Raw genomic sequence first — 27,786 nt, 5'->3', positions numbered from 1 at the left:
AGGAGACACCAGTGCTCAGGGTCATGCAGAGGGAGAGCAGGAAGAAAGGTGCCAGCCGGACTCTGACTTTGAGAGTGTTCCAGCAGGCTCCTGGATGTACGTGTTAAGTTAGATACCTGCCCCGCCAGCTGAGGACTTAACATAAACAGGTAAGCCTTGTTCACCTAAGTCTGGGTAATCAGCTGCCTCCGAGCTGAGCGCTGGGGTGAGTCTGAGCCAGAGCTGTTTATGAGTAGCTTCTCAGATGGCTGCTTCTGTGGGTCTTGGGACATGAGCCCTGTTGGTTTTCAAAGCCAGATGTTCTGGGGGCTTATCTCTCAAATGTGCATCCTCAAAACTGGGATGCTCGAGGTGGGGTCTGAACCCCTTCCTCCTCAGGGAGAAGCTCTGGGTCTGAGTTCCTTCCCAGTTGTGCATTGCTGTGCTGGGGAGTGGGGTTTATCACAACATTGTGTCCCAGCCTCTCGTACTTGCCTCAATGAGGTTTTCTTTTTGTTTGCCCACTGTGTACTTGTCGCTCAGCCAGGCTTTTGCTTTTTTTTTTCTTTTTTGAGGAAGATTAGCACTGAGCTAACATCTGCCACCAATCCCCCTCTTTTTGCTGAGGAAGATCTGTGCCCGTCTTCCTCTACTTTATATGTGGGATGCCCACCACAGCATGGCATGCCAAGCAGTGCCATGTCTGCACCCGGGATCCCAACCAGCGAACCCCGGGTCACCGAAGCAGAACGTGTGAACTTAACCGCTGCATCACCTGGCCAGCCCCAGGCTTTTGTTTTTTTAAGAAGAAATTGTTCCATATGCAGTTGTGGACTCAGTGTGTCTGTGGGAGGAGGTGAGTTTGGGATGTTCCTACCTTGCCATCTTGAATAGAACCCAACTCACAGCATTTTGATTTCAGCACTGATCACATGCTGTCGTAAAAACCTGTTTTCTTATCCATGCCGAGCCTCCTAACAAGACTGTGAACACCTAGAAGCAGAAATCTACACTTTTTATCTGTCTCTGTATCTCCCACCATTGTCGTTCTAGTACGGATGGGTGAATAGATGGATGAATAATACATTCTACTAATGACTCACAAATAGAAGTCTATTATTAAGACTTTAGTTGAGCCCTATGATATAAAAGTAGGAATAACTTCTTACCAGAATGAACTAGAAATCATTGGATTTTTTTCCTCATTTGGAAATGATACCTGCTCACTAAAGACCATTTAGGAAATTTTCCTAAGTAGGAAAATTAAAAGTCATTTATGGTTCCATGCCCAAAGAAAAAAATATGTTGCAATTTTGGCGTATTTCTTTCTAATCAAAAGGACTATAGCTAACATTTGAGACTCACAAATTCTCACAATAACCCAGCATGGCACAGAGAGATTCTGTGCCGCAGAGCTCATTGAATGGTAGAGCCAGGATATGGCCCCAGACACACTGGATTCAAAGCACACACTAGATCCTTTCTATTCATACTAAACTATAGCTATACAGATTTTTTTGCATTGAGGAAAATGTATTTTGATTATGCTTAATTTATTTTATTTTACGCCTTTCATGGGGTGATTTTTACTGGTTTACCTAAGTTCCTTTCGTTATTGCACATAATCTATAAAACAACAATGAAAATTGTTTACACTAGTGAAATCCACTATGAGAGCCATCTGGATGCCCATTCCTAGCTACTGCTCAACATCTTTGCTCCATGGCCATATTGCCTTAAAGGTAATAGGCAGTTTGCAAGTATCTCAGAAGGAGACTTCTTGACCAAGACACAAATAAATTATGCAAAACGAAAACCATCCCACAGGGAATTTTGTGACTTCCTGTTGAAAGTGCTGGATGCATAGGTTTCTCACTATTGCCATTTCAGGCATAGGAAGCGATGCCTGAAGTCGTTCTCAGAAGGCGTGAAAGTCAACATATTCTTCAATTCAGAGAAGTGGTAACCGAATCTGGTCCTGTATTTCTACCTCTTGCGAAAAGCAGCTTCCTTCATTCTGATATCTATCAAGGAAGAAAAGTGTAGGACTCAGTGAGCAATTTGACTGACTGTGGATTTTATATTTAGCAGGAATAACTGTTAGAAATCAGAGGCTCCTTAATTTTTAAGGTTCATAAATTCAGGTTTCTGGATGTATTTAATCAAGATGAGTGACTATAAAGATCAAATTCTTTCATGACTTAAAATCTAGGCATATAAGCACGACTGATTCCTTTCATTAACATTATTAGCATATATATACTTAGAAAGAGGTAGAGAGGGAAGAAGGAAGAGAGGAGAGCAAGGAGGAGGAGGAGAGGAAGGAGAGGCGGGAAGGGAGGAAAGGAGAGGGGAGAGAGAGAGAAGAGACTGGTAAGGTAGACCTTTAGGAAAAGCTCCTGGGAAATAGGAGCCTGCTGGCTGTTTGAGAAAGCACTAGAATGACCCCTACCTCTTAGTTAAGTCAGAGACAGATAGACACCCATGGCCCTAAGGAAGGAATAATCCTTTTCTAACTTAAGGCAAGCTGCTCTCCCGATAATCCTTACTTTGTGTCACTGCTAGTAGAGAAAGAAGTGGAGACATTTTTATAGGGTCCAAGAAACCTCCTAGAAGGAGAGGGCAGGCTCCATCTTTTTGACGTTCAACATTATTAGAACTTCTTTGACAGGCAAGAAAGGACACCAAGAAACTCCAAAGGGAAACGCAGTGATGGGGCAAGGGTGAGGCCATACTGTGCTGTAATGGTGGTGAAGGTAGACTAGCCCATCCCAGAGCTTCTAGAGGTTGGAAGTAACCTGTGGCTCTGCCATTTTGGTCTTGCAGGTGTGTTCCACGATGGACTAATGAGTCATCATCTTGGGAGCCTGCACTGGGCACCATTGTGACCTTTGCTGAAATCAGACAGTATCTCAGACTATAGGGTCAGTTTTCTAATGGGAAGCACTGTTAAAAAGCTGGGGTTGGGCTGGCCCGGTGGCGCAGCAGTTAAGTTCACACGTTCCGATTTGGTGGCCCGGGTGCCAGTTTGGATCCTGGGTGCAGACATGGCACTGCTCGGCATGCCATGCTGTGGTAGGTGTCCCACATATAAAGTAGAGGAAGATGGGCACGGATGTGAGCTCAGGGCCAGTCTTCCTCAGCAAAAAAGGGGAGGATTGGCAGCAGTTAGCTCAGGGCTAATCTTCCTCAAAAAAAATAAATAAATATATTTTTTAAAAAAGCTGGGGTCATTCACTGAACTTTCTAGAAGTAGGAGTTGAGTGGAGCAAGGAGAGGAGGCAGCAGGGGAGGGAGAAGGGCTTTCTATGAGCACAAAGAAGCAAAATTAGAGAAAAGGAAGCTACAGACCAGAGAAAGTACAGGCAGTTAGAGCAGTGACATTCCAAATCCTGGGAATGGTGCAAGCACCACCATCTTCTGTGCCCCAGTTTTTCTCCCCGTCAAGCATCTCCTACTTTCTTTTTGCAGCACTGTATTGGGGCCCCAGGAGGAAGTATGGGGGTATAACGTACCCCGAGGAGAGGAAGCCAAGCACAGGCACGTAGCATACCATTTTCCAACTTGCAAAGTTGCGAACTCAAGGGCTGTTCACAGACATTCTCCACTGATTTCACCCCAAACCTACGAGGCAGTTAAGGAAATGCAAGCCCACGGAGGTGTGTGGTTTGCCCAGGGCCACACCGTGGCTGAGTTTCTAGAAGTTAGCGCGGACTCTTTCCACACACTGCAGTAGTGTCTGCCTTTCATGAGAAGTCTGCTAAGGAACGCTGCTGGTGAATCTTTCAAGAGGCCCTGGTCCAGAGTCTGATAAGAGTACTTTGAAGTCACATTACTGGGATCTCAAATCTCCTAAGAATTATTAATAGCAAGAGCTATATGTTACTCGCTGTCAATGGACCTGTTTGGGTAGGGTGTATACGCAGGCTTATCTGACAGCCTGTTGACCTCTACTTCTACTGCGCTGTCCACAGGCAGAGGAGTGTCTGTGTGGGGCAAAGGGATGGTGTGGAAAATCCCACATCCCTGTAAATTCCTTGGCCTGAACTGTCTACATCTGGGAGTCATTAATCTGAAGTGACCTCATCTTCAGGGACGCCGGCTCTGCTCTTCACTGCTGTAAGCACTACTCTTTCCTCTGTAGGTTTGGCAGCGACTTCAGCCAAGGGAAAGACTTCTGAGTGCTCTCTCTGTACTGCCAAGGCAAAGAGCTAGGGGCCAGGAACGCAGCCAGAATGGATCAGGAAGTGCCTTACCCCAGCCCTCAGGGCCATCTGCAGACAAGTGCGAGTCTTGGGCAACCTGAGTGGTGTTGGAGAGATTATCAGGAGAAAGGTTAAGATGTGGTCAGAGTCAAGAGGAGGGTACAAGGAGAGAGTGATGAAGTGTAGGTTCTGAGAGCATTAGCCAATCGTTCCAGGTGTCTGTAACATTACCACTCAACTCTTTCAAAAAATTGCCAGCATTTTGATTAAGGAATAGCTGCTCATAGAGAAGCTGGAGATTTTAAAATCTCCCCATAAAGTGGCATCTGTAGCTGACTTTGGAGTCACTCATCCAGCACCTTCCTACTGCGCTTGCGTTTCTACTTGCTGTCCAGTATATGGGGCACATGCTGCTGCAAAGCGGCCCCTACCTGAGGGGCCCCCTTGCTTTGGCCTTCTACTTTCCTGGCCTCCTCACCCAAGCTTCCTTGGCAGCTTCTCTTTCTCTGCCTGCCCTTAAATCTCAGGGCTCTGTCTTAGCCCATTTTCTTGTCACTCTTTTTTTTTGGTGAGGAAGATTAGCACTGAGCTAACATCTGGGCCCATCTTCCTCTATTTTTTATGCGGGTCACCACAACAGCATGGCTGACGAGTGGTGTAGGTCCCTGCTCAGGATCTGAACTCCCAACCCTGGGCCTCCAAAGTGGAGTGTGCCAAACTTAACCACTACCCCACCAGGCCAGCCCCTCTTGTCACTCTTAACTTGAAAACCCCCAGCTCTCAGTGAGTCCACAGGTTGGGGGAGGGGGGTGTCCATAACCCCCACTCCCTGAAATGGCACTGGGCACCAATACAACAAACAGGCATGGGCATTTCTTCTAGGAAATGAGTTTTGGAGGAGTCTCTGGCCTCCTTCTCTGGCTCCACTCCCAGTTAAGAACACTGCTCTCCGTTCTCTCCCAGCTCTTCTCATTCCATCCCTCAGCTTCAACTTCCCCTCAGTGCAGACACCCCCCAAGTCTACTCCCAGACACTCTCCTGAGATCCAGATCCCAATGCCCAAGTACTTTCTGAAAATCTTCCCTCGGAGGCCTCACAGGTACCTCAAACTTAACAATTCAATCTAAACACATCACCTGCCCCCCAAATGCACTCCTCTTGCGTTTCATTTGAGTAAATGACACCGTCATGCACCCCGGTGCCCAAGCCAGAAAGCTGGGCATCATCCTGATTCCTCCCCCGCCACACTCCCCATATCTAGTAAATCGCCAATTCCTGTTGACTCCAGGGTCTGCGGTAGCTGTGGAATCCAGCCCCTTAGCACAATGAGGGGATGCATTAGGGTTTAAGAGCGCAGCTTCTGGAGCCAGACTGCTTGGGTCTGCTCCCTTCCAACACGTGCCTTTTAGTCAGTCAGTTAACCTCTCTGTGCCTTAGTTTTTCATCTTCAAAATGCAGATGATAATAATACCTTCATGGTTTTTATGAAGAGCACCTACATAATTGTGAAAATTAAAAGACTTAATACCTATTAAAACATAGAACAATGACTGGCCCTTAGTAAGTCTTCTGGAAGTGTTCGCTGATATTATGATTAGGCCAGGTCACCATCCTTTCTCTGTTAGATGATTACAATCACCTCCTAATTTTCTCTTTGTCACTACCTTGTAGCCAGAGCCATCATTCCGAAAGGCAATTCTGGTCATTGTACCTTTCAATGGATCTCACTGTTCTTAAGATCCAGTCCAAAATCCCTCACATGGCTTGCTTACAAGGTCATCACCCTACTTACCTCCTGGCTTTTTCTCTTCCCACCTGCTCCCCATGCTCCGCCTTCCAGCCATATTTAACTTCCTTTGTTTCCCAGTTGACCACATCCCATCTCTCCGCTGGGCACACGCTGTTCTCTCTGCCTTGTTCTCAAGTCACTCTATTCTCCTCGTCTATTTCCCTTTGCCTGGCAGGTAGCTAGTCATCTTTCCGAGATTGTTTCCTCAGTGCCAACTCTAGGACCTGGCAGTAAGTATTTGACATTTGAAATCATTTTAAAATACTAAGAGTAATATCTTCTTAGGTACATCTCATATGCACAGCATATAGCTGGATTATTTTTGAATCCAATCTGATGATTTTGCTTTGTACATAGAGAATTTAGTGCATTGATATGTAATATAAAACAACACCACTATCTTTGGTGTTTAAGTCTGCCATCTTGTATTGCGTATTCTCTCTGTTTTACCTTTTTCTTTACTTTTCTCTCTTTTCTTTGTGACTGACTAAACATTCCTCTCTTCCAGGAAGGGTGACTTATGGTATGTTGTTCTGTTCTTTTAAGGACTTGCTTTACAAATTAAAACTTGCATATTTCTTAAAGTCCAAATTTAATGAAACCTCAAAGGTAGTATAAGGACCTTCTTGTACATGCTCCTGACTTACACCTTATTTTTGTCTGGCATTTTAATTCCATATATATTTTAGGGCCCCCTAGACATTACAATTACTATTTTATGTAATCAATGTTTATTTATATTTGCTCACATATTTATCACCATCTTTGTTTTTCATTCCTTCTTGCATCTCAGATCTTCCATCTGCGGTCATTTACTTTCTGCTGAAAGTATTTCCCTTAAAATTTCATTTAGAGAGTGTCTTCTGTGACAAACTTAGTTTCTACTTGTCTGAAATGTCTTTATTTTACCCCGTTTCTTAAAAGCTGTTTCGCAAATTCTAATTTGGCAATTTTTCTTTTGGCACTTGAAGATATCATCATACTCTCTTCTAGCTTTCCGTCAATCTAACTGCAGTTCTTTCCAAGATAATAAGATAATAATTCATCCCCATTTCCTCACCGTCCTGGCTGCTTTTAATATTTGTCTTTTATATTTATTTCTTTGTTTTACAGTTTCATTATAATGCACCCATATGGTAGCTTGCTTTCTTTTTAATCTATTCTGCTTGGCATTTGCTGGGCATCTTTTATCTTTGGACTAGTGTCATGCATCATTTCTAGAAAAATCTAAGCCATTGCCTTGTGAATATTCCTTCTACCTGATTCCCTCTCTTATCTCCTCTGGGTCTCCAGTCAAATAGATGCTTCTAGTGGTTTTCTCTTGAGGGCGGAATCATTACAGTTTTTACCTGGGATAACTCCAATGTTGAGATATTACCTGAGACCTTGATCATGGGCCTTCAGGAAATAAATCTGAATAAATACATTTGAATAAATTGAATAAATGTTTACTTCTCCCAAGTATAACTGATCCCAAGATGTGCCAAGTCAAAAATAAAATGACATCAGAAAGAAGGGTTTTACCTATTTCAATTAGAAAGAGCTGGAGGAATTAGCCTAATTTTATTGAAGCTTTGCAGCACTCAATGACGGCCTTCAGTTGTAAGCACTGAAAATACGTTTCCCGCCTATGACCTGTCTATTTTCCTGGGTAGAAGAGTCATCTTTTAGGGCACCTTATGTCATTACCTAAGACGGACAGACTCCCACAGAAGTCCGAGAACGCCTAACGTACTTTCCAGGTGGTTCTTCTGAGGGTTTACGATGGCTCTGATCCATTATTTCTTAGAAAAGGCTCTGAGAGACAAAAGGATCTGTCACCTCAGTGAACCTTCCTGCTCTATTTAAACAAGTCTTTCTGTTCCTCCAAGGGCCTTGCACTGCACCGTAGGTGGAGGGATCGGCCTAGGCTCCTAGGAGCCCTTCTGGGATTCACAGCTGAGTAGACTGGGGTTTTGACGTGATTACTGCTTGGGCTTCAAGGAACTCCCAGGAAGTAAAGAGATCAAAGCCTCTAGAAAGGACAGAACTTCTGGTCATTGTTTTTCTTCTCTTTTCTGAATATTTGCAACTTGCAACGCTGGAAGTTTGGCACGGTAGTGAAGTCTTTTTTAGACACTCTAACTCTTCCTTAAGATTTAAGGGAGAACAACTTTATAAATATCTAGAAAACCAAGACATTCATATTTTAAAAACAGACATCTCCTCTTACCCCAATTTTCTAGTAGGTATTGAGAGTTTTCTGCATGCATATTGAGTGTTTACCTGCAGGATTGTTCAGTTGCTATTGTTTAGAAATGTGGCGTCTTTGTCTTTCTGTAGATTAGCTGGAGGTTTGGCTTATGGAAGTACTTACTGGTCACTGAATATGAACTGAGGCAGGCGACTCCTTATTCTTGGACTGCATCATTTATGTTGCTTCTAATCTATTTCTTCCTTTTCTTTTTTTTTTTTTAACAGGGGTTGGAGCAGTAAAAAGAAATCTGGTCACTGCTGTGTGTGCACAAGGCTGATCAGAGGTTTTATACCCAAAGAGGTACTGAATTCGGCATTGGCCAACAAGTTGCTGTGACCAGCAACTTCGCACCATCTTCTCACAGCATGGAGAGAAAAGGCAAAGCTGGGATGGCCAGGTACGTCATTCTGTGTGCAACCTGGTTCTTCCTCCACCCTTCATGTCCCACTACTCTGCCTCTGGAGGTTGCTTTGTCAGATTGAAAGGGGCTTCTCACAGAAGCCTCATTGGGTGGCGATTGCCCCTGGTGCAAGGTGTTGTAAATGGCACTAACCACTCAGTATGTAAAATGCCACTGATTTGGTAGTGACTTTAAAGTGAAATTGTAAATCCATGACTTGGCTGAAGCACTCGTGTGGATTAGGAGAGGTGAAGGAGAGGTTCAATTTAAGCACCAACAGGGAAAAGAAGTTCTTGTCCCTGCCTCTCTAACCCACAGCTTCCCAGGTCTGCTCTCCACTTCCTGCCGCTTAGTGGTCCACTTGTATATTGATGCTGAGAATATGGGGAAAGGGTTCAGTCAGAAAGCAGCTTTAGGATTTGTGTTGTAATTCCTGATTTGTCACTAACTGTCTCGGTGACCTTGCGCAAGTGACTTACCATCTCAGAGTCTCAGTTTCTTCAACTGTCAAATAAGCAATAACAGGTAACATTTATTTTTGTTGAGTGTGTGCCTAAAACCATGCAAAGCATTTTTAACACATTTAATCAAAGTGTAGGCAAGACTTTATTATGTTACACATGAAGACATTGAGACTAAAGTCCTCGAGTCATTTGCCTAATGCCATATCAACAGGGGTGTAGCCATGATTTGGATCAGACGGGATTAGGTCTCTGTCTCCACAGTCAGAGTCACTAGGTTCTAATAGTGGATTAAATGATTTCTCTCTGATCCCTCTCAACTCTAAAGTTTTAGATTTCTATTATGTAACTCAAAAATGAAGAGGGGGGAAGAGAAAGAGAGGGCAAGTTCAACTGGAAGGCTTCTACCTGGAGGATTGGCTGCACTCGGCAAGGTCAGTTCTGAATTGGTCTTTGATTCCTTCTCTAGGTTGAGAGAAGAAGTTGGATGGATGGGGAGATAGGCAAGAACCCAAGAGTGAGAGCAGTTCTGCTCTTTGTCCAGGCTCAGCAGCAATGGGCACTACCCTCCCAGGCTCTCCCTTCTCGTGGGATCTTGGCCATGGGTTCACGTGCAGTGTAGGCCTCCCATCAGTGTGGGTTCCGAGGACCCACCAAGACTGACATTGCTCTAAATAAGCGAAAGGCAGTTCCTACCTCCATCCTCACCGGAAGTAGATGGTTTGTATCTTGAAACTAATGATCAAAGTTTCCGCACCGAATTTTGTATTCATAACTTCTTATTATTTTTCTTAAAGAACTTCCCCCACTCCCACAAATTACACAGGAGTCAGGAACTGCAAAACCCACTCTTGTCCTAACACATTTTTTTGCGAATTAGAATGCAAATAATTTAAAATAGATTGAAGTAGGGATTCTTGACTTTAAAAATATGCAACTGCTTTAAAGAAATGTTGAATTCAAATAAGTTTCCTAGACTCTTCAATAGACTAAAAAAAAAAGAGGTTCAGAAAAGTCACTCATTTGCTATGCAGTTTTCACCAAACTGTGGTAGTCTCTAGTGAAGATTTTTGCACTTCTAAAAAAATGACTCTGGGGGCTGGCCCCGTGGAGTAGTGGTTAAGTTCGCGTGATCCACTTTGGCAGCCTGGCGTTCACAGGCCTGGATCCCAGGCACGGACCTAGCATCACTCGTCAAGCTATGCTGTGGCGGCATCCCACATAAAACAGAGGAAGACTGGCACAGATGTTAGCTCAGGGACAATCTTCCTCACATACACACACAAAAACCCATAACAGCCTTTTTGGGCCTTTCTTATTGGAAAAATTGGCAATCACTTTATATTTGAACATATCCTCCTTATAATTAACACAGATTTCCATTAAAATACACCTAATTCAGTTTGTCCAGGTTAATTGATGTATGTAATGTTAAATATATTTGAATTTTCTCCCTAGGAATGCAAAAGTTGTGAACTGCTTATACCAAAACCCTGGTGCAATCTTTAGGCTGATTTGTTTTCCCTGGGCAGGAGGTGGTTCCAACTATTTTTCCAAGTGGGGACAAAAGATTCATAATTCACTGGAAGGTATGTTAATTTTCATCACCATCTAAGCAATTTATAAGATCAGATGATCAGCACATATAGGAATTTGAAGCACAGTAAAGATTTCCCTTATTGGTAGATAATTAATAATAATAGGCATTCAAGCTTGGTCTTCAATAAGGTGATTTTTATATTTCTCAAGTAAGAAATTCTGTTGCTTTTATTTTGTTACTATTAGAGCTTGAAGGACTTTTTAGGAGATGGCATTCGAACCCTACAACTTGTTTTTAATGTAATTATTGGTTGAACTGAATCTACTATCTCGCAATGGTTTTCTATTTGTCCCATCTGTGATTTGTTGCATTTTGCCTGTTTTCTCCTTTAATTTTGAATTAATGGAGTATTTAAAAAAATATTCTGTGTATCTCCACTATTGCCTTATTAGCCATATATTTTTGTTTTACTGTTTTAGTGGTCGTTCTGGGATTTATCATACGGATCTTTAACTTATAGTCCATCTTCAAATGTTATTCTCAGTTAAATTTATTCCTAAGCATTTTATTGTTTTTGATGCTATTGCAAATGGGATTGTTTTCTTTATTTCTTTTTCAGACAGTATGTTGTTAGCGTACAGAAATGCAAATGAGGGGCCAGCCTGGTGGTATAGTGGTTAAGTTTGGTGCATTCCGCTTTGGCGGCCCAGATTCGCAGGTTTGGATCCCAGGTGTGGACCTACACCACTCATCTGCCATGCTGTGGCAGCAACCCACATGCAAAAAAATGGAGGAAGATTGGCAACAGATGTTAGCACAGGGCAAATCTTCCTCAGCAAAAAAAAAAAAGAAAGAAATGCAACTGATTTTTGGATGTTGATTTTGTGTCCTGCAACTTGACTGAATTCAGTTATTATTTCTAACAGTTTTGGGGTGGATTCTTTAGGGTTTTCTACATATAAGACCATGTCATCTGCAAAAGAGACAACTTTACTTCTTCCTTTCCAAGTTCAATGCCTCTTATTTCATTTTCCTGCCTCATTGCTCTGGTTAGGACTTCAGTACCATGTTGAAAAGAAGTGGCGAGAGTGAGCATCCTCATTTTGTTCCTGATCTCAGAGAAAACACATTCAGCTTTTCACCGTTGAGCTTGATGTTAGCTGGCAGCTTGTCATAGGTGGCCTTTATTATGTTGAGGAACACTCCTTCTAGACCTAATTTGTTGAGAGTCTCCATCATGAAAGGCTGTCAGATGCTATTTAAACATCTCTTGAGATGATCACATGATTTTTATCCTTCATTCTGTGAATGCGGTGTATCAAATTTACTCATTTGTATATGACGAACCATCATTGCATCCCAGGATAAATCCCCCTTGATCACAGTTTATGAAGCTTTTAACATGCTGTTCTATTTCATGTAAAATTTAAGAACCGTACAACAGCATACTCCCACTCCCCCCCGTCCTTTTGCTGTTGTTAATCTACAATAAATTTTTATTATTCTTGCTTTGAATAGTTACATTTTAAAAATTAGAGAATGAGAAAAACATCTTTTATATTTACCCACATTTTTATCATTTTTAGCACTTTCTTTCTTTGCATGTTCTGAGTTCTATCTGGAATCATTTTCCTTCAGTCTGAAGGAAACATTTTTATAGCACATGTCTGCTGGCAACAAATTCTCAAAGAAGACTGAAATTGTCTTTATTTTGCTTTCACTTTTGAAAGATTTATAATATGGGTCTACAATTCTAGGTTGACATTTTTTTCCTTCATCATTCTAAAGGTGACATTCCATTGTCTTCTGACCTGCATTCTATGAGAAGTGAACAATATTTATTAACTATATATGCAATTGTCTTTTTTTACTCTAGCTGATTTTAAGGCTGTCTCTTCAGCACTTTTATAAATTATGATGTGCTTTGGTGTGCTTATCATGCTTGGGATTCATTGAGTTTTCTGAATCTGGATTTACAACTGTTATTAAATTTGGAAATTTTTCAGCCATTGTATCTTCAAAAATGTCTTTTCTGCATCTCCCCTTTCTCTGTTTCCTGGATCCTTATTAAATATTTGTTATTCCACTTGATATTGTCCAACAGATCAATGCAACTTTGTTCAATTTTTTAAGCCCCTTTTCTCTCTGTGCTTCCGTTTGAATCTATTACCCTGTCTTTCCTAGGATCTTTCTTGTTGGCAAATTATAAACTTGACATTTCTCTCACAGCCTTGTGAAACTAAACACCATTCTTCTTCTTAGTAATTTTCTGTTTCTATTTCCTTAATCTCTCTCTCTTTTTTTTTAAAGATTGTCACCTGAGCTAACATCTGTTGCCAATCTTCTTTCTTTTTCTTCTTCTTCTTCTCCCCAAAGCTCCCCAGTACATAGTTGTATATTTTAGTTGTAGGTCCTTCTGGTTGTGGCATGTGGGACACCGCCTCAGCATGGCCTGATGAGCAGTGCCATGTCTGCGCCCAGGATCTGAAGCAGCAACACCCTGGGCTGCAGAAGCAGAGCGTGGGAACTTAACCACTCAGCCACAGGGTGACCCCTCCTTAATCTCTTGATATGAATAGTTTAAGAATAAGTCAGATGCCTTGAAGAAGAAAGCACTGTGCCTCTTGTCTCAAGATACTGTAGCTTCTTAATTTCTGGCTGCCTTTGCAGCGCTGTGTTACAATTCTTATCTCGGTAGTCCCGTGGGAATTCAAAAAAGCTCTGCTGGGTTCCGGGCCTCTTAGAAGTAGCCCTCAGCCTGGGGTCTCGAACTTTTGACCTGTGCCAAATAATTGACACATCTCCATAGTGGAAAAGAGGCTGGAAGAATTTCAGTTCACTTTTCTAGAGTTCTCGTCTCTCCAGGCAAATCCTAGTTGCCTCAGCAGCTCAGGGCTTCAAACAGATTGTGTGTGTATGTGTGTGTGTGTCTTTTATTCAGTTTATCTGTTCGCTCAATGAGAGAGTTGGTCTGCTGCAAGATACTGCTTAGTCACCGGAAGTATTAAAGCTGGTTAAACAGAGTAAGTTAACAAACCATAGTGTCCTAACCATTTGCCTTTCCAGTATTACTACTTTGATATATTTGCTTCTGATTTTTTTTTAACTTTTGATAGGATAAGGTCTCCATTAAATTTTTATTTTAAATACAACTTTAAAAAAATAGTTTTAGATTTACAGAAAAGTTGCAAAAATAGTACAGTTCTTATATACCCCTCACCAAGTTTCCCCAATTATTAACGTCTTACATGAGCACAGGACATTTGTCGCAAATAAGGAACCAACACTGCCACGTGACTATTAACTAAACTCCACAGTTTTTCCAGATTTCACTCGTTTTTTCCCTAATGTCCTTTTTCTGCCCATCCAGGATACCACATTACCTAGTGGGCCTATCACCTTAGCCTTCTAAGTCTGCGGTGGTTTCTCAGACTTTCCTTCATCTTCTGGCTGAGGTCGTGTTTGCAGGTTTCTCCACTGTAAAGTTACTTTTCGTCCCTTTTCATACCCTACTCCTTGGAAGAAAATCACTCAAGGGATAGGGCACTAACCTCCATCTCCTTGAGGAGGGAATAGCTGCATAAATTATTTGAAGTTCTATTTCAGATATTTTTAAGAAAAAAACCATTTGGCATTCTTATCCTTTCTAATCCCATTTCCTTCCCTTCTATTAGATGATTTATACGATACAGGGTCACCTGCCTTTCTTTGTTTAAGTTTGGCAGGTTAGATGGACGACCTTAAATTAAATAGGGAAGTAGGTCAAATAGGAAATCTCATAAAATTCCGTGTTGACTCGCAGTCTTACATAACGAGAGTTTTCTCAGTTGTAGAGTGAGATGCCTGGCCTGTGCCTATTTCCCAAGCTCTCTTCAGCTCCAACAGTCTCCATTTCCCAGGAGCCAACAGCCTTCCTGTTCGGTCTTTTTGAACCTCAGTTCTAGGCATTTCACCTACAGCTATATTCCCCAAAGTACGTGAACGTGGATGAACAGGGCTCTTCACATTACAGTATTGTTTTTAGTGGCAAAACAAACAAACAGTAACCCCAAAAAAGCCCTGGAAAAACACCAGCATTTTTGCCCTCAGGCCTCCAAGAGACATTGCCCATTTCCAATGTACCCTTCTTCCCAGGAAATGCTCCCTTCCCAACCCTACCTCTCTGTTCCCCTCAGGCCTTCCAAGCCCCTTTATTCCCCTTTCCACTTTCACCAGGACTCTGACACGAGGTCTCAAAAAAATCCATTCATTAGAAGAAGAGAGTCCTGTTATTAACATATCAATATAGTTTTAGAAATTCCTGGAACTATTTTCATACGAGGTTTTTAATGAACAGCTGACAGTCCAATATAGACAATTAAAGGCTGCTCCTTTAAACAAATTTTTAAATCGTTGATGTATAAAAATGTATAAAGAATAATACCACACACGTAACCACGCTTGCTGCTATCCTGAAAGAATAAAACATTACAATTGAAGTCTCCATGTACCCTTCCCCAATTGTATCCACTCTCTTCTCTCTTGGCCTCCTCAAATAGAAGCAAGATATAGTATCATTTCACGTATTTCTAACTTTATGTAAATGTATCATATTGTAAACATTCCTCTGAAAGTTGCTTTTTTCTCCTCTATTTTTTGACATTCATCCTGTGGATATGTGTAACCCTACTTCACTGACTTTTAACTGTTATGTAGTAGTTGTGTGCCTATAACACAATTTATGTATCTGTTCTTCTCTTTATAGGCATTAAGGTCTTTTTCATTGTTTTGCTTTTATTAACAATGCTTCTATGGGCAGTCTTATGTATGTGTTCTTACATGCATGGGTATGAGAATCTACATATAGGAGTGGAATTTCTGAGTGGTGGAGTATGAATGTCTTCAACTATAGGAAATATTGACAAATTGTTCTCAAAAAAAATGGCAATGATTTACACTGCCAAAGCAGTATATGAAAATTCTTATTGCTCTACATCCTTGACAATATTGTTTTTGCTAAAGTTTTTGATTATTTGCCAATCTATGCACGAAATTATTCTGATTTTGTTTTTTCCCCAGTTTTATTGAGATGTAATTAACATGTAACATTGTATAAGTTTAAGGTGAACAACATAATTATTTATGGACATATCGTGAAATGATCACCACGATAAGTTTAGTTAACACCCATCACCTCATATAGTTAAAAAAATTTTTCCTGTGATAACTTTTAAGATTTACTCTCTTAGCAACTTTCAAATAGAGAACACAGCACTGTTAACTATGGCCATCTTGCTGCAGATTAGATCCCCAGAACTTATTCATAGGAATCAAAACAGTATGGTACCGGCATAAAATCAGTCACAGACCAATGGAACAGAACAGAAAGCCTAGAAATAAACTCACACATTTACGGCTAATTAATTTATGACAAAGGAGCCAAGAATATACAATGGGGAAAGGACAGTCTCTTCAATATATGGTGTTGGGAAAATTGGACAGCCACATGCAAAAGAATGAAACTAGACCACTATCTTATACCATAGACAAAAATCAACTCAAAATGGATTGAAGACTTGAATGTAAGACCTGAAACCATAAAACTCCTACAAGAAAACATAGGCAGTAAGCCCCTTGATATTGATCTTGGCAAGGATTGTTTTTAAACTGACGCTGAAAGCAAACATAAACCAGTGGGACTACATCAAATTAAAAAGCTTCTGCACAGCAAAGGAAACCATCATCAAAATGTAAAAGCTAGGTATGGAATGGGAAAAAAAATTTGCCAATCATATATCTGATAAGGAGTTAATACCTAAATAAATAAAGAACTTATACAACTCACTAGCAAAAAAAGAAACAATCCAATTTAAAAATGGGCAGAAATCTAAAGAGACATATTCCCAAAGAAGACATACAGATGGCCAACAGGTACATGAAAAGATGCTCAACATCAATGATCATCAGGGAAATGCAAATCAAACCCCCAATAAGACATCACTGACCACCTGTCAGAATGTCTGTTCTCAAAAAGACAAGAAAGAAGTGTTGGTGAGGATGTGCAGAAAAAGGACCCCTTTGTGCACTGTGGTGGGAATGTAAATTGGTGCAGCCACTATAGAAAACAGTATGGAGGTTCCTCAAAAAATTAAAAATAGAACTATCATATGATACAACAATTCCACTTATGGGTATATATCCAAAGGAAACAAAATTGCTATCTCGAAGAGATATCTGCACTCCCATGTTCATTGCAGCATTATTTACAACAGCCAAGATATGGAAACAACCTAAGAGTCCATCAATGGATGAATGGATAAAGAAAATGTGGTGTGTATATGTAAACAATGGAATATTATTCAGCCACAAAAAGAAGGAAATGCTGCCGTTTCCCACAACATGTATGGACTTTGAGGGTATTATGCTAAGTAGAAATAAAGCAGAGAAAGACAAATACTATACGACCTCACTAATGTGTGGAATCCAAAAAAAACCGAACTCATAGAAACAGGGAACAGATGTGAGGGGGAGGGGAAAATGAGTGTGGTCAAAAGATACAAATTCCAGTTATAAGATAAATTCTTCTGATTTTAAATTGAATAACCCTTATTATAAGTGAGACTGGGCATCTTTTCATATATGTATTACTATATGTTTTCTTTCCTGAGTTTCTTGTTAGTATCTTATGCCCACTTTTCCATTTGTCGTCTTTTTATTGACATGTAGAAATTCTTTTTCTATTCTGGACTCTAATGTTTTGTAGGTTTTGTGGGTTGCAAATGTCTTTTTCAGTCTGTGCCACCTCTTCTTTTTCATGTGTTGTCTTTTGATTCACAGAAGTTTTAAATTTTGATAGAGTCAAGTCAATAACTCTTCTCTAAAGTTTGTACTTTTTATGGCTTGCTTTAAAAGTATGCCCTAACACTAAGTCACAAAGTTATTTGCTTATGTTTTCTTCTATCAGTTCTTAAGTATTTTGTCATATTTCAGCTAGAATTGACTTTTACATATGCAGGGTGTGACCTAGGTATCCAATTTTATTTATTCCACAGGAATAGCCAATTGACTTGGCAACATTTATCAAGAGGTCTAAATTTCACCCACCGATTTTAAATGTCAGCTCAGCTATAAATTGAGTTTCCGCATGCATGCGGTTTACTTCTGGGCTCTGTATTCTGTTCCATTGGTCTATTTGGAACACTTCCTCTCTTGTGGATTTAAGGCACTCCAATGCCTTGTCTGCTGACCACCTAGGCCACCCTTGAAATCTGATGTTTTATTTTCCTGACATAGGTAATGGGCGTCTGAGCAGCCACTCATTGGCAGATGCTCACTGCTTGAATTTTCAGTTCCCTTTCACTTTTTCCTTCCGGGTGTTCCCTTTCCTTTATTGTGAGCCCCACTAGGCATACGTGTGGTTCATCTAGTATTTCTAGGTGTTTTGTAGTTGGAGAGTATTTTTCAGATATTTAGTCTGCTATATTTTTCGCTATTGCTCTTTTTACCAGCAAATTTGAAAACTTTTCTCTCCCTGGATTTGACCATTATTATTCATTTCTTTGACATTGTTCACGTCATGTTAGTAGAGGCCCTTTCACAACACCCCAGTGCTAACTGTGGTTTGCCATCCCCAGTGCACTCCATAAGGCTTGCGGGAAGAGAAAGTCGATCTGAAGAACCTTTTGCAAGTGACATCCATGAGGTCGTTGATGAAATTGCTGGTGCTCTGCTGCCGGTCCTCCAGGATAAGCCATTTGCATTTCTTGGCCACAGGTATTTAAAATCTGTTTTAAAACACATTTGAGGGAGTCTCTTCAATGACACATCTATGGTTAACGTTGTCCTTTGTGTCCTGTGAGAGGCAGACCTTTCGTTTTGATTACATTTCTTCATCACTGCTTGAAGGAGTAACTGATTAAATATGGGGATAGCTGTTCTCAAAGAAGAAAGTCAGTTTGAAAGAAAACGTCAACAGAGACCACAAAGATAGAAAGGCCAGATGGGGTGACTAACTGAAATCTTTAAGGAGTATGTAAATCCTGGGCGCCTCTTGGCATCTTCTCTTTAGGAAATAGTTCCAGCACGTTGGGTAATTATGACCAGTCACAACTCTTACAATTGGCCAGTTTGTACAGGAATTACACCTTTTTTCCTTTTAGGCAGAAACTGAAGATTTGTAAAAAATCAAGATTCTAGCAGCAACTTATATCCCATTTATTTTTAAAATTAAAAAATTACATAAATAGTATGTTTCTTAAGCTAGGCTGTATAATTTTAAGGTTAGGTCATGAAGCCTGGCGTTTGACTGCCTCTTACTCAGTTTGACCATGGGCAAATTACTTAGGTTTCTGAATTAGTTCTTTCCTCTGTAAAGCTGGAATAATAATCATTCCTACTTATGAGGATTAAATGAATAATGATCACAAATTACTTGGTATATGGTAAGGACTCAATAAATTTTGTCCACTATATTATCTAACATTTACATAAATGGTCAAGCAAAAAATGAAAAATAAAGTATCCATTAACCTAGATAATATTTTAAAATTTTGATGTGGTTCCATATTATTTTTAAACGATGAGGTCCTGTTTCACATTTTTTCCTGACGTTTTTCACTTACTATTTCTATGGAAATTTTTGACTGCTGTAAGAATACACTGCTTCATGACTTGTTTTTATCAAATTCCTTTTGTGGACACAAGAGTTACTTCAATCTTTCTCTGTTATAAAAACACTTTAATGAACATTTTTGTAGACAATCTCGTATACATCACTTACACATTTCTTAGGATGAATTTCCAGAATTTAAGTGATAGGCACGTTGATAAAGCTCTTGATATGTATTTACAAATTACCTGCAATTTACACTCCATCGGCAATGAACATAGGACTGAGTTTCCTTTTCTTTTCTCCCCTAAGATATTTACAAAAAATCGTCTGTGGCAGTATTGTTTACAAAATATCTACATAACGTGTACAGCATTTCACACACTTTTTGGTGCCAGCCATACTTCAATACTTTCATAGAGGACCTTAAAGAGCTTTTGTTTATGCGGGATAAATCTTGCCAACATTTACCATATTAGAAATGAAAACTAAGAAATCTAAAGATATTTAAATTATCTTAAAATAGCATTCATAAACCCATTATATGTTGACATAAATAATACATTTTTATGTAAAAGACTTTATTTTCAAAAAAAAAAGAAGAGTGGCATTATTTCACACTTTTGCAAACCTGTTTAACGTCCGGCTTAACAGAAGGCAGGCAGATTCTCATTTCTGCTTCTGCATTCAAACTGTGGCAATATCCCATGTCACACAGGCCTCTGGAAAACTCAACCATGCACTCAGGAAAGAAAAAGGCAAATAATGATTTAGTATTATCCTGAAAATAGCTTTAACCTCATAGACTACCTGAAAAGGTCTCAGGAATTCCAGGGAATTCCAGACTACACTTTGAGAACTGCTGGTATATACTATCAATTCAGAGCGACATATATCTTTAAGGGAGAAAAGGAAATTTAAATTAATGTCAACACATTATGGAAATCAGTACCATATCTTCGTTTGAATTACTTAAGATGTTTTGAAACAGTTTTGATGCTGATATAAATCATGGAAGATATACCTTTCACAAATAAATTAGAGTTACTATTCAACCAATGTTTTATCTTTTGACGATTTCATGATCATTGCTGTGAGTGCCTTGTTGTTATCGACTTTTGATGGATTCTCATGAGTTTTGTTGGACACTTATCATGTTTTTCTTTCCCAAATTTAGTATGGGATCCTATATTGCTTTTATGACTGCACTGCAGCTAAAAGAAAAACATAAGCTAGAGCCAGCACATTTGTTTGTGTCGAGTGTAGCGCCTCCTCATGTAAGTAATTTCCTTTTCCTTAGGGAGGGTGATGGAGAGGAGGGAAATGTGAGGAGAAAACCAAGTTATTTTCCTATCTGGCGAATTTTTCCCCAGCGGGGGATGATGGCAGGGATACTTCGGGCTCATGGAAAGACCCTCCAATCTCTTTCAACACCAACGTCTCTCCTTTTCTCTGAAATGAGCTTTAACTGTTTTCCGGTCAGTGCTTGCAACGTCCCTGCCATCTCTGAGCCGGTATTGACCATAAGCGCTTTTTCTTTCATCCTGAGTCAGCTGGGAACGTAATCAACTCTCAGCAAAGCAACTGGATCAGATCCAGGGAAGAATCCTTGAAATCTCCGAAGGGGACAGTGATGTCAACATTTTGGAACCACCTTGACTTTTAGAGCTGGTGCTGCTGTTCCCACTGCCCTTGTGCTCTCCCTTTGCCATCCAGAGAACGGCTCTGATTGACCTGGGCCTCCAAGGCAAGAGTGGCATTTTGGTGGCATTATGACGCTGGAATTACTAGTGAAGTTTCATCTCCCTGCTTTCAAAAAGAAATAGGTCTCCCCTGAGACCTGCACATAAAGAAGTCCCCCGCCCCGGCCCCGAACCTTGGTTTGATGACTTTTCCCTTAGATAGGTAGCTCTCAGTTTATGAGTAAGTGTGTTATATGAAATATCAGGCTTACACTGTTAATGTTTCAAATCAAAGGCCCGGCTTCACATTCCCGAAGAAAACGAATTGTCAGAAGAAAGAATTGCCTGTCTCCTTAAGGACTATGGAGGCACTCCCAAGGATTTTATTTACGACAAGGAACTTTTGCGAGAATATACAACCAAAGTGCTAGCAGATGCACGCATTTTTAGAAGTTACGTGTAAGTAACCGAGACAAGTGGGTTTTTTAAAAAAATAATTATCTATAGGAAAATGTAGATTCGGAGTCCTCCGAGGCTGCTTGCACAGGCGGACAACATTCTAAGAGTTTGATTTCACTTACTTTGGGGTCACCTGTGATATTTTTACCGCCTTAGAATGGAGCCTGGGCACAGAAATTGTGTCACTAAAGGACGAATAGAGTATATTTTTCTTTAAAAAATATATATGCATATGTATGTATGTGTGAGTGGATGGTTCAACGTGTATGTTTTATCACATAGATCTCTGTTGCATTAATTAATGCCAAAGCATTCTCACCTTCTTAGAGGGGTCAGCAGAAGGAGATCCTACTTGCTAAGTGTGTAGGTGAACCAGGGCAAGGAGGACTGTTTGCTTCTTTGTGAATTTTGTCCCAGAACTCACGTAGCTCCACGGCGCCTGACCAATCCTTTCTCTCCTGAGATGTCTGTACTGACACTTGATTCTTCTGACAGGTCTAAAGTCCTAACCTTCTGTAAAGCCTTCCCCAAGAAGCTAACCTAGAAATGGCTCTTCCTAGTCTAACTTCCCCATAGTGCTATTGGGGGGCCAGCCTTTGGCCCTTAGTCCTCATTATCCACTGTCATGCATTCCTTCTCTTTTGCCTGGGCTTTTTCTCCTCCGTGTAAGTTCCTAGAAGGCAGATACTCGAGGCTGTGTTTCTTTTATTTCCTCCACAAAGCCTGGAACTGGACATCGAGCCACTATGGGCAGTGCTTGTGGTTACAAGTTTGCACAAATAGCTACAAAAAGTGGAGCAGACTTGAAGCACCTTGAGAACAGACAATCCTGTTCATTTCTGACACGTCCCTCCATTCACTGCCCACCTCCCATCCATCACAACGTCCACCATCCATCTCCTGGAGGCCCCACATCTATGCATGTGTCTCCATTTCTACCCCAACCATCTTTGCCCATGTTTGGCTCTCATAGGGCTCAGCTGTCTGTGTTCCCGGCTTAGCTCAGGGTCAGAATCAAAGAAATAGCAGTCTGACATGCCCCTCCCCAAATTAAAAAACAATCCAAATCACGGTGGACTTTCAATAAAATAGCATCTGCAAAGCTGGTTTTTAATAATTAAGTCTTGCACAATGGTTAAACATGCCACTTACCAGGATCAAAACCCTCTGCCTATGGCTGACTAGCTATGAAATTCGGAACGAGTTTCTTTCGCAATGTGCATCTCACCGGTCAGAGGAAGTCACTTCCTCCAGGTGTTGTGGTGAGGATGAAATGAGGTCATGCTTAGTAGACAGTTCAGCACAGAGCAAACCACAAGCAAGTTTTAAAAACAAAATACAACACAAAACTCACTACCGAAGGCTCCTGTTGTGACTTTGTTGAGTGAGCACTGGTTAAGTAGAGCCCTGGGTGTCGGATCGTGAGCCTGGGTTCAACAGGAGACCACAGAGAAATTGAAATAGACAAGCTTATTACTCGTGGGCCCTGGAGGAGGTTCATGGCGCACCTTGATAGGCCACGTGGGAAGGTCAAGGCTGGTGCAGGCAGAGAGTGAGGCAGGACACGTACACATGCCTTTATTAGAGTGTTCGAGTGGAGTGCTTTGAGGTTCCTGGGCTAAGGCCGGATTGGCCAATTCAAACCAAAAAAGGTGGGATTTTGGTAAGCTTTTCAGGGGTCTTATCAAAGAGTTACACAAGGTGAAGGTTCTGGAAGGCAGGAGAGATTGCTTATCACAGGGCGGTTGGGGGAGTCATACCAGGAACTTCCGTTTATTGGTCACTCTGGGCTGTCACCTGGGACATGCACTCTCGAGAGGGCTGATGTCAGTTCAAGTCCCTGCAGGCCACTTGGCCGCAGTGTGGATGCCAAGGTGGCAATATTAGAGTAGCTTAGCTAAACTCTCAACGGCTCTCAAAAAAACCTCCCCATATCCAGAAATAAAAGATAAATCACTCACAAGGACATTCCATTTGGAGAACATAAAACCCTTAATTATTCTCACTTTCTCCCCAGGGAATCAAATCACAATAGCTACCCACAACTGTGAGCTTTCTCTCTCCAAATTCCAAAAATTCTGCTCAAACCCTGCTCTCTGGATTCTTCTCCTCTCTTCGCTCCTGCTCCTTCCACTTTCTCAGTCTGTTCTTCTCTCTTCACCCCTCCATAGCTCTGAGCTTTTTCCAACACAAGTGAAAGCAGGCCTCTGGAGTGTCTCTCAGATCTCTTCTTTCCCATCACCTTCTACCAAGGCTCAGAGCCTGGGGGCCAAAAGGAAAATCCCTGACAGGTGGCAGAGCTTTGATGTTCCCAACTCACTCAGGCTGTCCTCATCTCTTGCCTGGACTATTGTGCTGATTTCTCCTCTCCTCTGGGACCCTGACTACACACACACGCTAGGGTCTTTGATATTGTCTCATGGCTCTTTGGTGTTCCTTTTTTTAACTTTTTTTTCCTTTGCATTTAGTTTGGATAATTCCTGTTGACCATTCTTTAAGTTCACTGATTCTTTCCCCAATTGTGTCAAGTCCACTGAGGAGCCCGTCAAAGGAATTCCTCATAGTTGTTGCTGCTTATTTCTAGAATTTCCTTTTGTCCCTTTCTTATGGTTTTCATCTCTCTAATGAACATCCCCATTTGTTCATGCATGTTGTCCACCTTTTCCATTAAATCCTTTGACATCTCATTACAGGTATTTTAAAGTCCCTGATAGCTCCAACATCTGGGTCTTATCTGAGTCTGATTCTTTTGATTGCTTTACCTCTTGACAATGGGTTATTTAGTTCTTGCTTTCTTGTGTGTCTGATATTTTTTTTTTAATTGAAAGCCAGATATGCATAAAACAGAAACTGAAGTATTTTTTACATCTAGATTTGAGCACATCTCTTCTTCTGTCAGGTCATCAGTATGGGGAGTTGCGTCCATCTAGACTGGAGTTGAGCTGTGTTTGGATTTTGTTGTTACTATGGTTACTTCAGGGCAACACCAGCTCCCAAGCCCTCTGGTGTTACTGTGTGCTTACTGTGGGGACTCGGTTGCTGGAGTAGTTTTCTCAATTTTTCAGTCTTCCCTGTGCCTCAGAAATGTCTCTCCCCACTGACAGACAGCTGTTGCTTGTTACCTGATGAGTGGTGTTCACCTCTGGGGTAACATGGAGAGTTCTTAAATGTCCTGGACAGTCTTGAACTTCAATCTTAAGTGGGCCCTCTGTACCTGGGCCTTGTGGGTGGGAGTTTCTCAGCATGCCCATCCCTTCTCCTTGTATCTGTGGTTGGTCTTGGGTGGAAGTTTCCAGTCCCTCCCCAGAAGTGGAATACTTCTGCTTGGATTGTGGGCCCAAGACCACTTCCCACTCCTTCCCCAAGGGTAGAGGGTTAATCTTTCTATGCCCTGAAGCCATAGGTCTTTGCCTGTGCCCTGGGGGTCAAAGTGTTTGATGCCCCTCCCCCAGTAGCTTGAGGCTTTTGCTTAGTGAGAGAGAAGGGCCTGGGCAGGGGTCAGGGTTAGCATCTGTCTCATGGCCACAGCCAATTTCCTGCTGCCCACCTGCCCTGCCAAGGGGGCTCTTTATGGCCTCCTGCCTTGTTTCCAGTCTTTCTGGTGAACCCCTAGTGGAGGCCCATGGAAAAGAGCCTGCAAATCAGTGTGAATTCCACCTGACACACCACCCCACACTTCGTCTCCAGCACTTTAACATTTTAGCTAATTTCTTCTTGCTCAAATGTACAGCAGACACTCCTTCCTCCTGGGCTTTGCCCACGTGAGCCAGTCCACACATCCCACCTCTCCTTATAGGTGCCGGTCCCTCCTTGGAATTCAGTTTCTAGTTTGCCTTGCAAACTCAGCTCTCTGATGAGTTCAAGAAAATCTAGGATCTTGTAGTCTGTTGGGCTTTTTTTCATGGTTAGGCTGGGAGTGGCACACCTAGTTTTCTATGTTCTGGATAGAAGCAGGAATTCTTGCCTGGTCTATTAAATAGCCACTGAATTGGTCCTCCCCCAGAGGACCCCACACTTCCCAGAGGGATAAAAGTCAAGTTTGATCATGACGGACCTTGCCTTAAATCTTTTTGGTGGCTTCCTGTCACTCTTAGGATGACCATAAACCCCTTATGAGGCCTACACTTGGCCCTTGCCTACCACTTCTGCCTTAATTTGGTCCAATTCTCCCTTTGCTCTCAGAACGACAGCCATGAGTTTGTGCTCATTCTATTCCCTCTTCCCTAGCTGCCTCTCTGCCCTTTGCCAAGTTTTTCGTATTCATTCAGATCTCAGCTCCAACTCCATTTCCTTGCTTGACCCAACCCGCCCCCACCTATCAAGTGATCTCAGATCACCCTGAACTTGGTAGCACTTACATCTCTCTCTGATTATTTCATTAATGTCTGTCTCCCCAGCCAATCTCTATGCTGCAGGGGGAAAGGGACTGTGTTTATTTATCCACATGTCCCTAGTGGCCCACACAGCAGCCAGCAGCTACCTCAGTAAATGTGGGTTGCTGTGTTAGCACCAGCTCAGGGGCCCAGCTTGCATGAACCTGCTTTTGTTCCGTTCACTGCCACCCTCTGCTGGACCATGGCGGGCTGGGAAAGAGTTGTTTCTGGGGAGTGACAGTTACAGCACTGGTTGTAACTAGCTTCATCCTAAGTTGGACTGGGTGTCCAAGGGCCATCCTGCTGCCATCTGTATTGTTCTAGAAGCTAGATGATCTTGGAGAATGGCCCAGACCACCATGAGTCTCAGGCAGGTTCTGACGGATAGAAGTCCCACTGGTAAAAAAACAATGTTTGCATTGCTGGAAATAGCAAAAACGTAAGAAGTGAAGACACACCACGGTTCATTTAAGTGAAGTCACCAACAGGAAAAGATTCTGGGATGCTGACCACGCAGAATTACTAACTTGCTCTTTCACGTTTGCAGCTTTGATAGACCATCTGAGGCTCTCCTTTCCTGTGACTTAACCTGTTTCCTTGGATCTGAAGATATCGTAAAGGATATGGAAGGTGAAATTATTTTGATAGTTTTGGGTATTTTATTGAGATATTTATTCCATGATTTCCAGCTCAGGTCAACTAGCAGTTACTGTAATGAGCAGAAAATTGGCCCAAGTTTTATTTAGCGTAAGTGGAGAGATGTCGGTGTAAAATGAGAGGACACAGGGAACACAACTATATACTGATAGGTCTTAGAGAAATTAAAAATACAGGACTTAAAGAACATGAGACCTTGGAAGTAACTCTACCACGGGCGTCAACTCTTAGAAAATATCTGGGAGTAAGTCTTTCGTTGGTGGTGATGTCATTTGCTACTAAATATAATCTGGTTTATTTTTAGCCTGGAAAGATGTGACCAGTGGAAGTGTTGATATTCACGTGCTTCCAGGAGATCACTTTTATTTTATGGAGCCATCCAATGAGAGCTTCATCAAGAACTACATTACCAAGTGTCTAGAAGTATCAATGCTCTCCTCCTTTTAGTCTTAAAATAGTCAAAGTGATTATATGATACTCTTCTTGATTTTTCAGATGTAGTTCACTGCTTTTATTTCGAGATTTGAAAATGATATATTTGCCACTGTCAGGGTGATTTCTTTACAGAGCGTTTATGTATCTGGGGACAAAAGACAAATGGGTAAAGAATACTTCTTGGCAGGGTCCTCTGTTTTCCTATTAGAATCTCATTTGAGTCTCAGCTGTGGGAAGGTTAACAAAATTCTTGCTTGGTCAACTATCCATTTTTCCCCTTCAATTATTTTAACAGTGAAAATGATAGACAAGGAAATGCTAGAAAATAAATTATTGTTCCAGCAACACATTGTGGCTCAAAGCCTGATCAGATCTTTTGAAATGTGGGGTTCTCTCATTTAATGAGAAAATGTACGTCCTGTTTTATTAAAATAAGACCATCCTGAACTGTCATTGCCGTCTGTGCTGGCAAGTCCTCAGAACACCTTCCAACGGGTTCCTCCCACATCGACTGCCTGTTGGCGCTGTGTGGCTTTGCTGCTGCCCTGGCAATGACTGACTGGGGCCCAGAGCAAGCCTCCCACAGACAACCAGCCTAGTGTCTGGTCCTTGGCGTATGGCGTGGCCAAGCACAAATGCCATGCCTGGTAGGCTGCCTCAGCCTCGCTCTGCGACAATTTGATGTTGACATAACGAGAAAGCAGAACAGTTGGAAACAACCAGGAGCCAAAAGGGAAAAGAGCAGAAATAGGAAAATTAGCTAAGTCAGGACGATGGCAGGACACTACCAGGGGGATTCACAAATGCCTACCGATGGGAATGGAGAGGCACCGCATCCCTGGCGCTGTCTGGATCCTGCACCCTCTCACAATTCCCAAACTGTCTTTGTCTCTTCACTTCCTGGCTGTCCAATCAGATATCCTGATTTCCTACAGATCCTCACAATAAACTCCACTACTTGATGCAACCGATGTCTCTTCCTT

At 41.6% G+C, this 27,786-nt stretch overlaps 1 protein-coding gene across 2 annotated transcripts; it reads left to right on the top strand.

Moving 5' to 3' along the window:
- OLAH (oleoyl-ACP hydrolase) lies at positions 1 to 27,770 on the top strand. 2 transcript variants are annotated; one of them, XM_070601207.1, is made up of 9 exons: positions 18 to 149; positions 3,954 to 4,098; positions 8,434 to 8,606; positions 10,529 to 10,659; positions 18,224 to 18,362; positions 20,375 to 20,474; positions 21,175 to 21,338; positions 26,259 to 26,341; positions 26,673 to 27,770. In XM_070601207.1, the coding sequence occupies exons 3-9, from the start codon at positions 8,575 to 8,577 to the stop codon at positions 26,813 to 26,815; spliced, it is 792 nt and encodes a 263-aa protein (XP_070457308.1). In that variant the 5' UTR covers positions 18 to 149; positions 3,954 to 4,098; positions 8,434 to 8,574; the 3' UTR covers positions 26,816 to 27,770. The 2 variants fall into 2 exon arrangements, with proteins under 2 accessions (XP_070457307.1, XP_070457308.1); XM_070601206.1 differs by lacking the exon at positions 3,954 to 4,098 and having other exon boundaries at positions 1 to 149.
- Positions 27,771 to 27,786: the final 16 nt, after the last annotated feature.

The sequence above is a fragment of the Equus przewalskii genome, chromosome 30, assembly GCF_037783145.1.
Source record: "Equus przewalskii isolate Varuska chromosome 30, EquPr2, whole genome shotgun sequence".
NCBI lineage: Eukaryota > Metazoa > Chordata > Mammalia > Perissodactyla > Equidae > Equus > Equus przewalskii.
The sequence above is the reverse complement of the archived record's forward strand: the minus strand, read 5'-3'. Positions and strand labels throughout refer to the sequence as shown.

Bases quoted from the DNA above. Each gene is read 5' to 3' on its own strand.
- OLAH (XM_070601206.1), top strand. From the start codon at position 8,575: ATGGAGAGAAAAGGCAAAGCTGGGATGGCCAG. The intron at 18,363-20,374 runs GTATTTAAAATC...TCCCAAATTTAG, and splicing joins TTTGCATTTCTTGGCCACAG to TATGGGATCCTATATTGCTT. The intron at 26,342-26,672 runs GTGAAATTATTT...GTTTATTTTTAG, and splicing joins TATCGTAAAGGATATGGAAG to CCTGGAAAGATGTGACCAGT.